This window comes from Phoxinus phoxinus, assembly GCF_949152265.1.
Source record: "Phoxinus phoxinus genome assembly, chromosome: 25".
In the NCBI taxonomy this organism is placed as follows: Eukaryota; Metazoa; Chordata; class Actinopteri; order Cypriniformes; family Leuciscidae; genus Phoxinus; species Phoxinus phoxinus.
Window position 1 is genome coordinate 16,192,216 of NC_136900.1, and position 14,375 is coordinate 16,206,590.

Genomic DNA, 14,375 nt, shown 5'->3' on the forward strand with positions numbered 1-14,375 from the left:
TAATTTTTTTCTTAAAATCCGGCGTGTTTTTGATTCACTATAAAGGATTTTTTTTGTTCTTAAAATCCGGCGTGCTTTTTGTTCGTGATTTGGTCACGTTGTTTTCGAGAGTTAACCCGTCAGGACTTGAACAGAAATGTGTTTTTTTATTTCCGTCGTTTTATTTCCTCACTTCAAAACAGACTGAACAAACTCATTAACATCTGATGTAAACATAATATTTATTTTTGATGTGGCAGTACAGATTCACACTTGCACTTTCAATGCACTGTCACTTTAAAAGTTGTCAAATGTTTTAATTAAAACTGAATCAGAAGTCAGCCGGATGTATATAAAATGTTTTCAGGTTACATAGCAACAACTTATATCATAAAACTAATGACCTTTGAACATTACTATGTGTCATACAGCTTAAGTTCACCCTTATCTGGTGCTGAAGAAATACAGAAGTTGTAAGGTGTAGACTTATACTGTAAACGCAGCATATGCAAATCACAGTGAGACAGAACAATTTATGAAAAAGACAAAAATAAAGCATTCATTCTTATAATAATTTATTGACATATGCTACCTAGAATACAGACTGGACGTGGAGTTTTATATCTACTAATCAATAGCAGATCATATTTATACTGGAATAATTTGAAATGTGTGAACACAAGAGCTGAAACCCTTACATTCAAAAGCAGTGATTCACCACATAAATAATATAATTATAGTCCTATGCAAAAAAATAAAGCATTTAGGAATTTATTACTCTTATACCTGAGTAAAAAAGTGCTTTAAATATACTTTCGCATGATTCACTTACACTGTATTACAGAATCAGAGTACCATAGTGAAATCTGTGCCATTGGCAAAGCGACACTGGACTTTCTCAAGGAAGGGCAGGCGGGACTGGAGGAGGTCCACCTGGTGCACGCTTATGTCCTTGCACATGGACACATCGAGGGTCCTGAGTCTGTCGCAGTGCAGCGCAATTATGGAAAGAGTTCTGCGGGAACACATTAACCATGTTAAGCAGAGCTCAATAGATCAGTGTGAAAGCAGCACTGGATGAGGTCACTCACTCGTTGGTAACCGCGTCGCAGCAGGCCAGGAACAGATGCTGCAGTCTGTGGAGGAGCGGAAGGGCCCGCGCCATGCCTTGGTCACTGATCTGGGGACAGAGGTTGAGCGCCAGGCTCGTGAGGTTGCGGCAGTGAAGAGCTACGGACACCAAGCTGTCGTCGCTGATCTCAGGCAGCATGGAAAGCGAGAGACGCTGCAGGTCTTGGAAACGGAGTACCTGAGGAACATTTTGGTTATAAATATTCACTACCGATTACCCTAATAACAAAATAATAGTTGATAAAAAAAAAAATCTTTTTAATATGGTACAAGATTATCCTATTCAAATCAATGTTATACACACGTTAGGTCAAAAGTAATCTAAAAGTAATCAAAAAGTAGTCCGATTACATGACCTAATATGTGTAATGTAATAGATTATGGTACTAACTATAATGTTCATAATGTATTTTGTATTCAGTAATGGACTACAGTTTGTAAGTAATCTACCCAACACTAACACCGTTTCTATTATGCACTGACCTGTGTGATACTGGTGTCGGTTAACTTGGAGCAGGCCGACAGGTCCAGTTCCTGAAGACCCCTGAGGGCCAGCAGTGACGCTCCTTCCTGATCTCTAAACGCCCCCAGGTCCTCATCGGTTACGGGACGTGGCTTCTCATGGAAAGGCAGGCTGGGAGGCTGGAAAAAGCCCATGTTTCCAAATGTCCTAGTAAAGCTTGGGCCTTTATCATCCTTCACATTTGGGGCATTTATGAGCAAATTGTACATTTTGTGTGCACTGATTATCAAAACATTAGATAAGTCCTAAAAAAAAAAGGCAATCCCACCTCTTTGTCTCTTGGTTCACAGTTTTTGGTGGGCTCCACCATCCCCAGCAGCCCCCAGTCGGAGATCTCTTTGCACCAGCCGAGCCGCAGCACCTGCAGCGCAGGAAGGTAGTTTGCGATGGCGTGAACACTGAGGTCAGTGAGATAGACGCAGGAAGTGAGGTCCAGCTTTCTCAGGTTACTGCCCAGCAACTGCGTCAGGGAGAACATGACTGTGTCCTGCTTGAGGACAGAGGGTGTTAGCAAGAACAGGGACAATACACAAATCATTTTTGATGGGTCATTTGAGGAAAATATTCCAATTAAATTTTCCGAAACAAAAATGTTATATTCAAATTATCCTAAATATGCCAAGAATCATTTTTACATTTTAATACTGTTTGGTTAATTACAAATTAGAATTATTACCGGTATATATAAATAATAATATTAAAATGTATATACAATTCTAAAAAAATTATTAACATTTTTAACACAAACTAAAAATAAAACACTAAATACTAAAATCAATTACTGTAAATATGAATTTAGGCATCACAACATTATTATTTAAAGTATGAAAAATAGATATTCATTTTAAGATATTTTTATTAATACAATATATAAACACAGAAATTGTATGATATATTCATATCATCCTAAATATGGCAAATACTTGCTAAACATTAATTTTTATACTATTTTGTTAATTCTAGTAAGTATTAAACCATTATAATATTAAATATAATTATGACATTAAAATGTATATAACATTAGTTTATAATTTCTAAAAAATAATACTTTTTTTTTTAAATAACCGAAAAATAAAACACTAAAACTTAATTGTCATAACATTATAATTTACATTATACATATTTTTATTTTCAAAACAAAATGTCAAAACAAAAATAGGATGATATATTCATATTACCCTACATTTCTTTGCCAATATAATATTTTTCATAATATTTTCTATTTTTTAATACTATTTTGTTAATATATATATATATATATTTTTTTTTTTATGTTTTCTTATAAATTATAAAAGAAAATATTACAAATTAAATATTTTTGTTAATACATAATACAAAAAAATTATAATAATTGTTTTAATTGTGAATTTAGACATCACAGCATTATAATTTACAGTATGAAAATGGATATTCATTTTGGGATTTGTTTAAGATTGTCATTTAACAGTTATTGAATGTTTGTAGTAAAGGTTAGATATTGGCAAAGCTGAATGAATTGTAAAAGTAGAGGAAATGAGCCGGCACAATTAAACAATAGCAGCTGATATATTGGCTGATAACTGACATGGTACAAATGAGCTTTTATGTAAACGTGCCATTCAGCACTTTTGCCTCACCCGTATGTATGAGCAGTTTCTTAGACTAAGGGCCTGCAGCTGCGCCCTGGGCTGTGGACAGGACAGTCCCTTCACCAGGTCTGTCCCGCTGACATGCAGACACTCCGACAGATCCAGAGTCCTCAAACAGGGCAGCGCCATCAGCTCGGTCAGGCCTTTATCTGTTATCTTCCAGTCCTGTGAGAGGGTCAGCGACTGCAGCTCCTTCAGCTCACTGGACACCGCCAGCACCGTCCTACTGGTCAACTCCGTGCACGCGCCGAGGTCCAGCGTCTTCAGGCCGTTCTGGTGCTTGCAGAGGATTTCTATGGAGTAGTCGGTCAGCTCTTTACAGCCGCGGAGACTCAGATCCTCCAGACGGAGGCCGGGCACCTGAGCTATGGAGCGGAGGGATTCGGGGGTGATGCTGGTGCGACTCAAGTCCAGGCTGTGGAGCGTACAGGCCTGCTTCTGCAAGAGACTCAGGAGGTTACGGAGGGAAACTAGAGCCGAGGAGCCGGACCCAACAGGGCTGCCTCGGTATGGGTCAAACTCGAAAGCGATGTGGCATCCGGCCAGGGCCAGACCGCGCAACCGGGGCGTGCAACTCGTCAGCCGGTTGAAAGAGAGATCGGAGAGGTAGCGGAGATCAGACAAGTCCAGTTCCTCCAGGTTCCTCAAAGCGTTCTCCACCTAATATTGCACACAGATTAGATTGTACTTATTAATACAACATCATTTTGACAGATAAAGCGTTATTTGTTTTTTTACATTTATGTACTATTTTAATAATGATAAAAATATAGTTAAATTGTAATTTAAAATATTATAATTTATATATAATGAAAAATTATATTCTAAATTATACAAAATATTCTATTCTATTCTTGGTAATAAATATATACAAAATAAGTCAGTTGCATAAAGATTAGATGATACTTGATACAAAATCATTTTGACAGATAAAGCAATAATTATTTTAAAATGTTTATACTATTTTGTTAAATATAAATATATAATAAAATTATATCACTTAATTATAAATCATACAATAATACAAATATTTGTCTAAAATAATATACATTCAAATAAAATGTTACATTATATTATTAAATATATTATATTATGAATATAATTTTTGTTAATAAATAGATATTTATAAAAAATAAATGTTAACGTTTCAATTTAGGCATCACAACATTAAATATTGATTTTGAGATGTTTCTTTAAAGATGTAACCTGTCGACGGTGCTCCTGTCTTGACAGAAAAGCCCCAGACATGAAGAGGCTGTCCAGGCCGTGAAGGTCCAGCTTGCGGAGGCCGGTCAGGTGTGGAAGGAGGCCCAGCAGGGAAGACTCTGTGATGCTGCTGCCCGGTAGAGCCAAACTGTCCAAGTGAGGACCGAGGTGAAGTCCCACTTCCAAAAGTACTTGTCTTGACAGGCTGGATCCATCAAGATGACTGATGACTAGGCCACAGCGAGGGCGCCTTGCAAGTGCACGGATAAAATCCAGTGAAGATGTGGAAACATGGAACTTGAAGGTGGCATTTTTCTAGATTAAAGCACCCAAAAGGCAATTTAAACAACTGTGGAAGTGGACTAAACCAAAAAATGAATGTCTAAATTTAGTATAAATTTAGATCATCTTGATATTCGAATGAAAATTAGAAAAACCTGAAACTGGTGGTCTTGGCTTGCTTCGTACCAACTCCTACAGACCAGTGACGCCTCCTTTCGATCCGTCACATGAAGGTAACTCAATATGTAGGAGATAATCTGGAGCAGAATAGAGAAAATGTACAGGTTACACTCTCTCTGGAAAATATGAAGACAAGACTCAACTATATAATGAAAGTTGTCACATTTTGCTGTCACATGTTATATGTGTGTGTGTGTGTGGGGGGGTATTAATGAATATTTTATTTATATATGTATTATTATTTTATATATATATATATATATACATGTGTATATAATTAAAAATATATTTTATATATTGTTTATATATTTATATTAATATATGCGTGTTTATTAATCAAAATTATAATTATAAAATATATGTATTATAATTATATATATTGTTTTATTGTGACAACGTGCCCCATATAGAGAGGGGGAAAAACATATAAGTTACTATTATTAATATATCTACGCTAACCAATGTCTGTCCGTCAATCTAACTTATCTAACGTTATCGTTTTATATTCTCATTCTTAATATCCTTTCTGTGCTATGGTACAAAGTCAAAAACACAGTAAAACTATGGTACATTTCAATAAGGACATGCTGTCGAATAAACAGAAAGGTAATGAAAATACAAGTTGGGAACTCATGTTAGCCTACTTGTTATTTCAGCTCTGAAGCACTAACTAGCGGCTAGCCTATCCAGTGTATGGATGGACGGACTCACCTCAATAGGTAGGTGTGGACTCTCCATGACTGCGCTCACTTCAGATATCTGGTCTTATTAATTATCTTTAATATAAATGTAACATCAATATTAAATCGTTGACTCAGATCAACGATGTTTATCATTAAAGTGGCAGGTCGCGGACTGTCAACGTGCTAAACATTCAAGAGCACGGGACCATCTGATAACACCCTCTCGTTGTTCCTCCTCACAGTATTAAACGATGCACCAAACCCCAACATTATCCACAACACTTTCCGCTACACATCCTAAACCCCTCAGAAATGTGAGCAAGAAAACATTTTTCAAAGAATATAATAAAGAACTGTTACAAGAACAACACTGGACATCACGTGCAAGAGCGCGCAAAGTCACCTGGGAAACGTAGTTTAATAAAAGACAGAACCTGACTTTGGATTTGTGTCGACAGATGGCGCAGTAATTCATTTGAACGTGATGTGAGCACATACAAATGAGCCGTGTATACAGCTAAATGTTTTAGAAATATAATTACTTTATAATATAAAATAATGCATAATATTTTTATGCTATTTGCATAATTGTTCAAATTTTTTTGCATTGATGCAAAGTACATATGCAGCAATATAAAGCAATTTTGCATTAATGAGCAGTAGGCTATTTTTGTATCAATACACAGGTGTCTTTATCTTGGCCTGGTGTTGGTGCCACTCACTCTGTCATTCTAGAGCCAAGATTAAAAGTGCATGTAAACTAAAAACATGTTTTACCTGACAGAAGCAATTTATCGAACAATTGTATCTAATAAAACATTTATTAATTTGTCAAGGCCTTGTGTTCATGTAATTTTTCCAAATAATAAATAAATAAATAAATAAAAAGGAGGAAAAACCTACACAATTCATTCATTCAACCATTCATTCAAATGGCTGATTATTTCAGGAATAAAGTGAGACTGTGGCTGCATCTGAAATTGCTTAGGCTAAAAACACATGTGACGAAAGAAGAATTTCCGACTTCATAGTACTCATAAAAGAGTAGGCAAAAAGTACCGGGATGACCTACTACTTCAGTTGAGATTCTGAAGTGTGCATCCGATAAACACTTTACCATCCCATGAGGCCACAGGAGAGTATTTGTGAATGGCAGAGAGTGAAGTGACATAAGTGATGCTGGTAGGTCATGTGATAAGGGCAAGATGCTGAATGTAGTAGTCCAGATTAGATTCACTACACATGTGAAATGAGAGATTTTCTCTTTCAATAACTGTGTAAAATTCATCAGTTATGGAATGAGTTCGATTCATCTATAAAGCCTCTCTGGAGAAAACAGTGATTTCATCGTCCAGCTCAGTTCAGTTCTCATCAATAGTGTCAGTTCAGTCAAATCAAAATCAGTAATATTGCCGAATATCAAGTGTCCCCGACTGAGCAAGCCAAAAGGCGACTGTGGCAAGGAACCCAAACTCCATCTGTGACAGAATGGAGGGGAAAAAACTTGGGAGAAACCAGGCTCAGTCGGGGGCCAGTTCTCCTCTGGCCAGTTAAACAATGGTGTGGTTTAATTCCAGGCTGCATCACAACTCAAATTGTGGATTGATATAATTCAGAACATTTCATCAGTTCCGTCTGCTTGAAGATCGGGATAGTATGACGCCAGGATTTGGTGGGAGGGAGTTGAAGCTGGCCATAGGGTCTGTGCAGAGGACTTGTCTGGGTCTTGTGGTCGTCTATATGCGTCCAAAGTGCAAATCCTGGAACTGGGTTCACCTGTGGTGTGCACGGGGCCCGGGAGTTGGGGGGCTTGAGTGAACCCAGTGTCATCTTGACCTGCTTGATTTGTGATTTTTTTCACAGCAAAGCTCTTGTCCGTAAACCAATTGGTAAGTCCGCCAGACAGAAATGTGGTAAATAGCCGTTCTTCACTTTTAACATCAATTTACAATAAACACACAGACCGCTGGATTACAAAAACACTTGTTTTATATTGAGCTTGATTTGTGAAAACTTTCACAGTGCAGTATGGGTCAATTAAACCTTCCCTATTGCCAGCAGCCATTTCACCCTGTAGCCCAAGACTCGTTGCCCACTGAAGCTAAGCAGGGTTGAGCCTGGTCAGTACCTGGATGGGAGACCTCCAGAGAAAACCAGGTTGCTGCTGGAAGAGGTGTTAGTGGTCTGTGTGGGTCATAACGCCCCAGTATAGTGATGGGGACACTATCCTGTCAAAGAACACCGTCCTTCAGATGAGACGTTGTGGTCATTAAAAATCCCATGGCATTTCTCGTAAAGAGTAGGGGTGTAACCTCGGTGTCCTGGTCACATTCCCTTTGCCAATCATGGCCTCCTAATAATCCCCATCCACTGAATTGGCTCTATCACTCTCTCTCCTCTATAGCTGGTGTGTGGTGAGCGCACTGGCGCCGTTGTACTGTGGCTGCCGTCGTATCACCCAAGGGATGCTGCACACTGCGGTGGTTGAGGAGAGACCCCGACATCATTGTAAAGCGCTTTGGGTGTACAATAGTAATTATAAAATTGCTATATAAATACCTCATAATATTCTATTCTATTCTTTTCCCTTGCTGTTTAACTTCACCATTCTGATTTGTGAAAACGTTCACAGTTCAGTTTGGCACATCATTTGGTCAAGCACATCGTGACGTCATAGAATGTTCATAGCATTGGAATGTACGTTGCTCTTTGGTTTTAAAAAATGCTTATACATAAACAAGTAGCCTAACATTTCTTGTATATAAATGGGTGTATATAAATCATCTTTCTTTATTTATCTAATTCACTGAAGTAATAGGTTTAGTCATTATTTTTAAGTTTGATTTTGTTAATCTAACTATAGAAAATACCCATTTTTGACACACTTTTATTACTTCTTTTTTAAACAAATGTTTTATTTATTTTTTAACTGTTTACATGCCCCATTTTGAAAATGGGGTTGCAAAAATGGCAAACATCTTATAATTAAATTGAAGTGGTGGATTTACTTCCTTCTTAGCTTATTGAGGAGTTGATTCAATTTGCTAACATTTGCTATTATTGTGTAATCAATGATAAGTCTTCCTAGTCTAGTACTTAATAAAATATACGTGTATTTCTAACCCTACCAAAAACATGTTTTTGTTCAGTTTGAATTAATTTGTCATTAATCGAGAGTTACAATCAAGAGGCTGTAGAAAATTATTTTTTAATCTTATGCTGTTGACCTTATGAAAGTCACTAACATGCACCACACATTCATTAATACAATCTGAGCATTTCAGCATTTTAGTTCCACTTGCAAGATCTTATGTTTGTTCTAAACATACAACTGAGATTGCAGGAAGTGTTTTAGACTATACCAGTAACATTAACACTTAATCCACATTATCCTTGAACATTCCTCAAAGTAATTACAAACTAAAGAGACCATATCAATAACAGTAACACACAGCAATGTAAAATAAGGAAATCAAGAACACTTTATCTGACAGCCAACGTTCTTCTCTTCAGATCTCTTCAGGTTTGACCTCATGCAAAATAGTGATAGAGAAAGGGCTCTCTGTGTAGAAGAATGGGAAGACCATCTCAGTGAAATTGTGTGTGAAGGTGTGATAGACAGTCTCACAGAGGCGATCTGAGAATGACAGCTGTCCTGCACTCATGTCCAGTTTCACCCTCACTATCGCAGGTTTCTCAAATCCAAGTAGTGGGACGTGCGACTCCAGAGGATCTGTGACACTAAGATTTTCCCCTTCATGTCCGATACACCAGACTCCACTGGGCAAGCCGTTGGTTCCTTTTCTTTGGACAGACTCTGTGGCGACACCTACCATCCAGGACGTGTTGTCCTCCACCTCAACGGCCCATGTGTGTGTGCCTGTGGAAAAGCCCACAGAGCCCAGCACACAGGGACAATGACCAAATCTCTCCAGGTTATTGGGAAACTTATCATAACAATCATCGTAATGAAACCTCACACTCCTCAGATCAGCAGATACTATGAGGTCTAAGTTGGCTGTGTTAGGGTCCAGAACCACAGGACCTATCGATCGAGAGAGAGAGAGAGAGAGATTAAAAACAGAAAGGTTGTATTTTGCGCATTAACTAGTGTTTGAATTACTACATGGATTGACTCACTGTAACTGACAGATCGTCTGACTTTCCTCCAAACATTGAGATTTAAGTTGCCAACATACTTGGCAGAGTCAATAAGTTCTCCTGGAGTCCTCTCTGGACCCTGGAATTCACACTGGGCTCTGGGAAAACATTCAGCGGCGAGAAACTATGGAAGCTTGTTTCCACCACGGAAAAGGCAGAATTGCAAGTTATAAACTTGTGAGATAAAGTCACAATTACCTTTTTTTAATTGTCAGATAATTATATCTTACAATTCTGAGATAAAAACATCAGAATTTTGAGTTATAAATTTAGAACTGTGAAAAATAAAATCAGGATTGTGAGGTTATTTCTCGCAATTCTTACTTTTTTCTCAGAATTGTGAGATATAAACTTGTAATAGTGGAAAAAAAAAGTCAGTTGTGAAATTAAAAGTCCCAATGACCTTTTTTATTCCATGATGGAAACTAGCTTTCATAAGAAATTCTGCTTACCTCATCATTGTGTCCTTGAAGTTCTATTGAAAATGTAGGAAACAGTCAGGAACAGATTTTAGTTTTTTTTTTTTTTCTTCAGTTTAATACATTTTAAGGTTAGAATGATTGGAAAAAAAAAAATTTATTATTGTAAATATATTTGTAAATAGTAACATTGTTGTTATTATTATTTGTCTAATGTACTTGAAGTTGTTTTTACTGTATCTGTGCGGTAATAATCCTGCTTGTGGAGTAGGGTGTAAAATGGCAGAAGATTACAAAATGAAGGGCTAACCTGAATTATTCTGATGTTCCCACTATTTAACTCCCGTTCCAAGTCTTTAATTGTGGTTGTGACCTTGCCGATTTCTTCATCGATCTTCTCCCTTTTATCTTTCAGATTTTCCATTTTTTTCTCCTTTTCCAGTTTTAGTTCATTAAGCATGGCATTTTCTTCATCATCCAAAAGCTGGCGAAGACTCTTAAATGAAGCCTTGATCTGTTTTTCCAAATGGGTTGCTTCATCCTGAAAGGATTCACATTAAACAGCAACAAAAAAACATACAAAAACATGTGCAATAATATCTAGAGTAAATATTCATAATCATCACCATAGTTGATTATATTATTAAAGGTGCACCAACCAATTTCTGTTAGATTGACTGATCGATCATTACAAAAAATTACTTGTCACCCATTATCAAAGTCACCATGAAATCAAAACTGACAATTAAAACAAAAAAATTGCCCTCGTAATCTTTAATCAAAATAACTTCCCCTCCCTCTAGCAGTGACATCTCTTCTCTGATGATGTGTTTACTGGCACGAGGGCGGGGCAACCTGTCACTCACATGAGATCGACCAATAGCAAACCACAACCATCAAATCAATTCCCCATGGACAAAATCAAGTCCCACCGTACATTTCTTCTTGTTCATGGAGCCGTTTCACTCGGATATACATCACAGTAAAAAAAGACAGAAGAAAAGACTATAGCAACTTCCGTTTCATGCCGACTAATTTATTCCACAACCCAAAGAGTCCAATAATAGTGGTGCTCCAAAAATAACAATACAATCTCATGGCAATTTGTAATTAGGCCTATATTACATTTTGATGCATTTGTGGCTAATTCATATGGATGTGTATGATCTCATTTGTATGTTTTTGTATGATCTATTCTACTAATGCCTCAGTGATGGTTATGCAAGGGAGTAATCCATCCGCCGGAAACCGAAGCTTCCCCGGGGGCCGCCATTGGCTATCAAGCCATCACCTGCTGTTAGCATTCCATCGACTCCCATTCATTTTGGCGTCACTTTGACAGCGAATAACTTTACATCTAAAGCGTTTAAAGACTTAATTTGCCCATTATTTATTTCTAAAGAAACACGACAATGTATAAAAGGCTCTATTACCTTGTATCTTACGTTATGGCCCCGTAGAAGCAGTTTTTGTAAAAATAGGCTAACGATTGCATCATAACCCGACTCTCTGTCGCACAGTCGAGAAATTACCATGTAGACAGCAGACAACCACACTTGCAGATACCCACACTTGCAGATACCCACACTTGGACTGAATACTGGTTTACAGTTGGTTGTGAAGGATATTTTGCCCCACCCTGTGCCGAGAAACGTCACATTTGAATATTTTAGTAATAAACGAATGTAAAGACGTTTATCAGATGTTTGTCAGATCAAGCGCTCTTTAGCAGACACCATAGAGACGTAAAGTGCTATAATGACAGACTTTTGGGTAAACTATCCCTAAGAACATTTGTAAACTTCCAAATGCAATCTTACACATATCTTCATTTCTGTATAATCATACTCAAAATGGGCTCCTCTCATGCGACTCATCTGTTTCTTCAAGAAATCAAGTTTACCCCGCAGAACTCCCTAAATTGAAGAAATTTGACTTGTTTATTAGAATATTCAATATTCAAAAGTTTTCTTAACATCACGAAAGTGTTTTACATGTAACTTTACATACCTTGTGTTCCTCAGCGATCTCTTGGACAGGACGGCATGTGTGGTTTCTGTGCTCTTCACATTCTCTACAAATCTCACACAGCAACTGCTCATCATCACAACACACCACAGTCCGTTCCTCGTGGTGAACTTCACACAGCTCCTCTAGATAGCGCCTGTGATCCAGGAATGCTTGACATAGGTTTCTCAGAACCAAGTTAAGGGAAGGATTGTTACCAGATATTTGTCTGCACAGTGGACACTGTCTCGAGACACTGACTCTCCAGTACTGCTCAATACAGTTTTTGCAGCCACTGTGGCCGCACGGAAGCACCACTGGGTGATCAAAAAAATCGCGACAAACGGGACACAAAAAGTCTGCATCGCAAAACGGACGTTTCGACGCCATCTCTTGCACTTGTCTTGACCCCTAACCCACTCGTTCACTTCAGAGCTCGTGGTTAGACTCACGTCATTGACGTATGAACTACGGTCCGCTTGGAAGAAATGAACATCGATATCCGATTCTTTTCAGTGTTTCGAATCAACCCTTTCAGAGTAAACCAGCCTGAATTGATTGCTTCAACAATTAGATTTAGTCGGTTCAATCAAGTAGTTCTCGAGTCAATTCACCGAGTCATTTAACCTAGATAACAATTTCGTTCGATCCGCTACGAGTCTATTTATTCACAAACTGAAATGGGAAATAACAGTTTTATAAAAAATAAAATAATAATAATAATAATTACAAATAATTAAAAAACATTTGCCGCACTACGTGATGATGCCAGTATGACGTCAGAACCCGGAAGACTAATTTCGAAATTTTCTAATGTTTTTTATATACTGTCTATGTTTTTTTTCTCTCTTCAATTTGATTAAAATAAGTCTGTGGTAAATATAACTTGTAGCGTATTTAATAGCCTCACTATTTAAGACAAAATTCAAGATTGTTTTTTATTGCATAGGAATAGTTTGGAACTGAATTTGGTGATTAATATGTAATTATAATATTTCACTTAGTTTGTAATATATTAATTCGTTTGTAATATATGTATGGAAATATTGCTGTAATATATTGAGACTAAAAGATGCAAGAAAAAAAAAGTTTTCATTTTCAAACCTTCTGCCCATCTGCTCTTGGTTCTGAAAAGCTGTGAACCATTTGATTTGATTTTGTAATGGCAGCAAAATCTTTCAACATTGTAAATACATACAAAAAAACTTTTAGGCCTACATCTAGGTATCATAAAAAATGCTTGTATTTCACACTTTGAAATGATCACACCTATTATCTTCAGCACAGCAGACAGATGAATCCACATTATCCTTGAACATTCCTCAGAGTAATTACAAACTAAAGAGACCATATCAATAACAGTAACACACAGCAATGTAAAATAAGGAAATCAAGAACACTTTATCTGACAGCCAAAGTTCTTCTCTTCAGATCTCTTCAGGTTTGACCTCGTGCAAAATAGTGAGAGGGAAATGGCTCTCTGTGTAGAAGAATGGGAAGACCATCTCAGTGAAATTGTGTGTGAAGGTGTGATAGACAGTCTCACAGAGGCGATCTGAGAATGACAGCTGTCCTGCACTCATGTCCAGTTTCACCCTCACTATCGCAGGTTTCTCAAATCCAAGTAGTGGGACGTGCGACTCCAGAGGATCTGTGACACTAAGATTTTCCACTTCTATGGAAGCTTGTTTCCACCACGGAATAAACAATACAAAAAGACAGTTTTGACTCTCTCACACTCTGTGAGATACAGTTTTTTCTTGCAAATGTGAGTGTTTATATCTCACAATTCCTAGAAACAAGTCAGAATTACATGTTATAAACTTGTGAGATAGTCAAAATTACCTTTTTTTGAATTGTGAGATAATTATATCTCACAATTCTCAGAGATAAAAAGTCCCAATGACCTTTTTTATTCTGTGATGGAAACTAGCTTCCATAAGAAATTCTGCTTACCTCATCATTGTGTCCTTGAAGTTCTATTGAAAATGTAGGAAACAGTCAGGAACAGATTTTAGATTTTCTTTCTTTCTTCAGTTTAATACATTTTAAGGTTAGAATGATTGGAAAAATGTTTTTTAATTATTGTAAATACATTTGTAAATAGTAACATTGTTGTTATTAATGTATCTAATGTACTTTTCAAGTTGTTTTTACTGTATCTGTTCTGTAATAA

General features: G+C 37.1%; 2 protein-coding genes across 4 annotated transcripts; both read right to left on the reverse strand.

Moving 5' to 3' along the window:
* Positions 1 to 201: 201 nt before the first annotated feature.
* fbxl9 (F-box and leucine rich repeat protein) lies at positions 202 to 6,024 on the reverse strand. Of its 2 annotated transcripts, none has more exons than XM_079603379.1 (8): positions 5,641 to 6,024; positions 4,905 to 5,006; positions 4,468 to 4,782; positions 3,250 to 3,921; positions 1,902 to 2,120; positions 1,594 to 1,806; positions 1,071 to 1,288; positions 202 to 994 (listed from the first exon to the last, which is right to left on the reverse strand). In XM_079603379.1, exons 1-8 carry the CDS (start codon positions 5,665 to 5,667, stop codon positions 826 to 828), a joined length of 1,935 nt encoding a protein of 644 aa, XP_079459505.1. In that variant the 5' UTR covers positions 5,668 to 6,024; the 3' UTR covers positions 202 to 825. The 2 variants fall into 2 exon arrangements, with proteins under 2 accessions (XP_079459505.1, XP_079459506.1); XM_079603380.1 differs by having other exon boundaries at positions 204 to 994; positions 1,594 to 1,752; positions 5,641 to 6,007.
* Positions 6,025 to 8,561: 2,537 nt separating this feature from the next.
* On the reverse strand, positions 8,562 to 12,789 carry LOC306993894 (E3 ubiquitin-protein ligase TRIM35-like). 2 transcript variants are annotated; one of them, XM_079604060.1, is made up of 7 exons: positions 12,203 to 12,789; positions 12,013 to 12,108; positions 10,503 to 10,733; positions 10,226 to 10,248; positions 9,753 to 9,871; positions 9,593 to 9,657; positions 8,681 to 9,492 (listed from the first exon to the last, which is right to left on the reverse strand). In XM_079604060.1, exons 1-7 carry the CDS (start codon positions 12,587 to 12,589, stop codon positions 9,442 to 9,444), a joined length of 972 nt encoding a protein of 323 aa, XP_079460186.1. In that variant the 5' UTR covers positions 12,590 to 12,789; the 3' UTR covers positions 8,681 to 9,441. The 2 variants fall into 2 exon arrangements, with proteins under 2 accessions (XP_079460185.1, XP_079460186.1); XM_079604059.1 differs by having other exon boundaries at positions 8,562 to 9,657; positions 12,203 to 12,788.
* Positions 12,790 to 14,375: the final 1,586 nt, after the last annotated feature.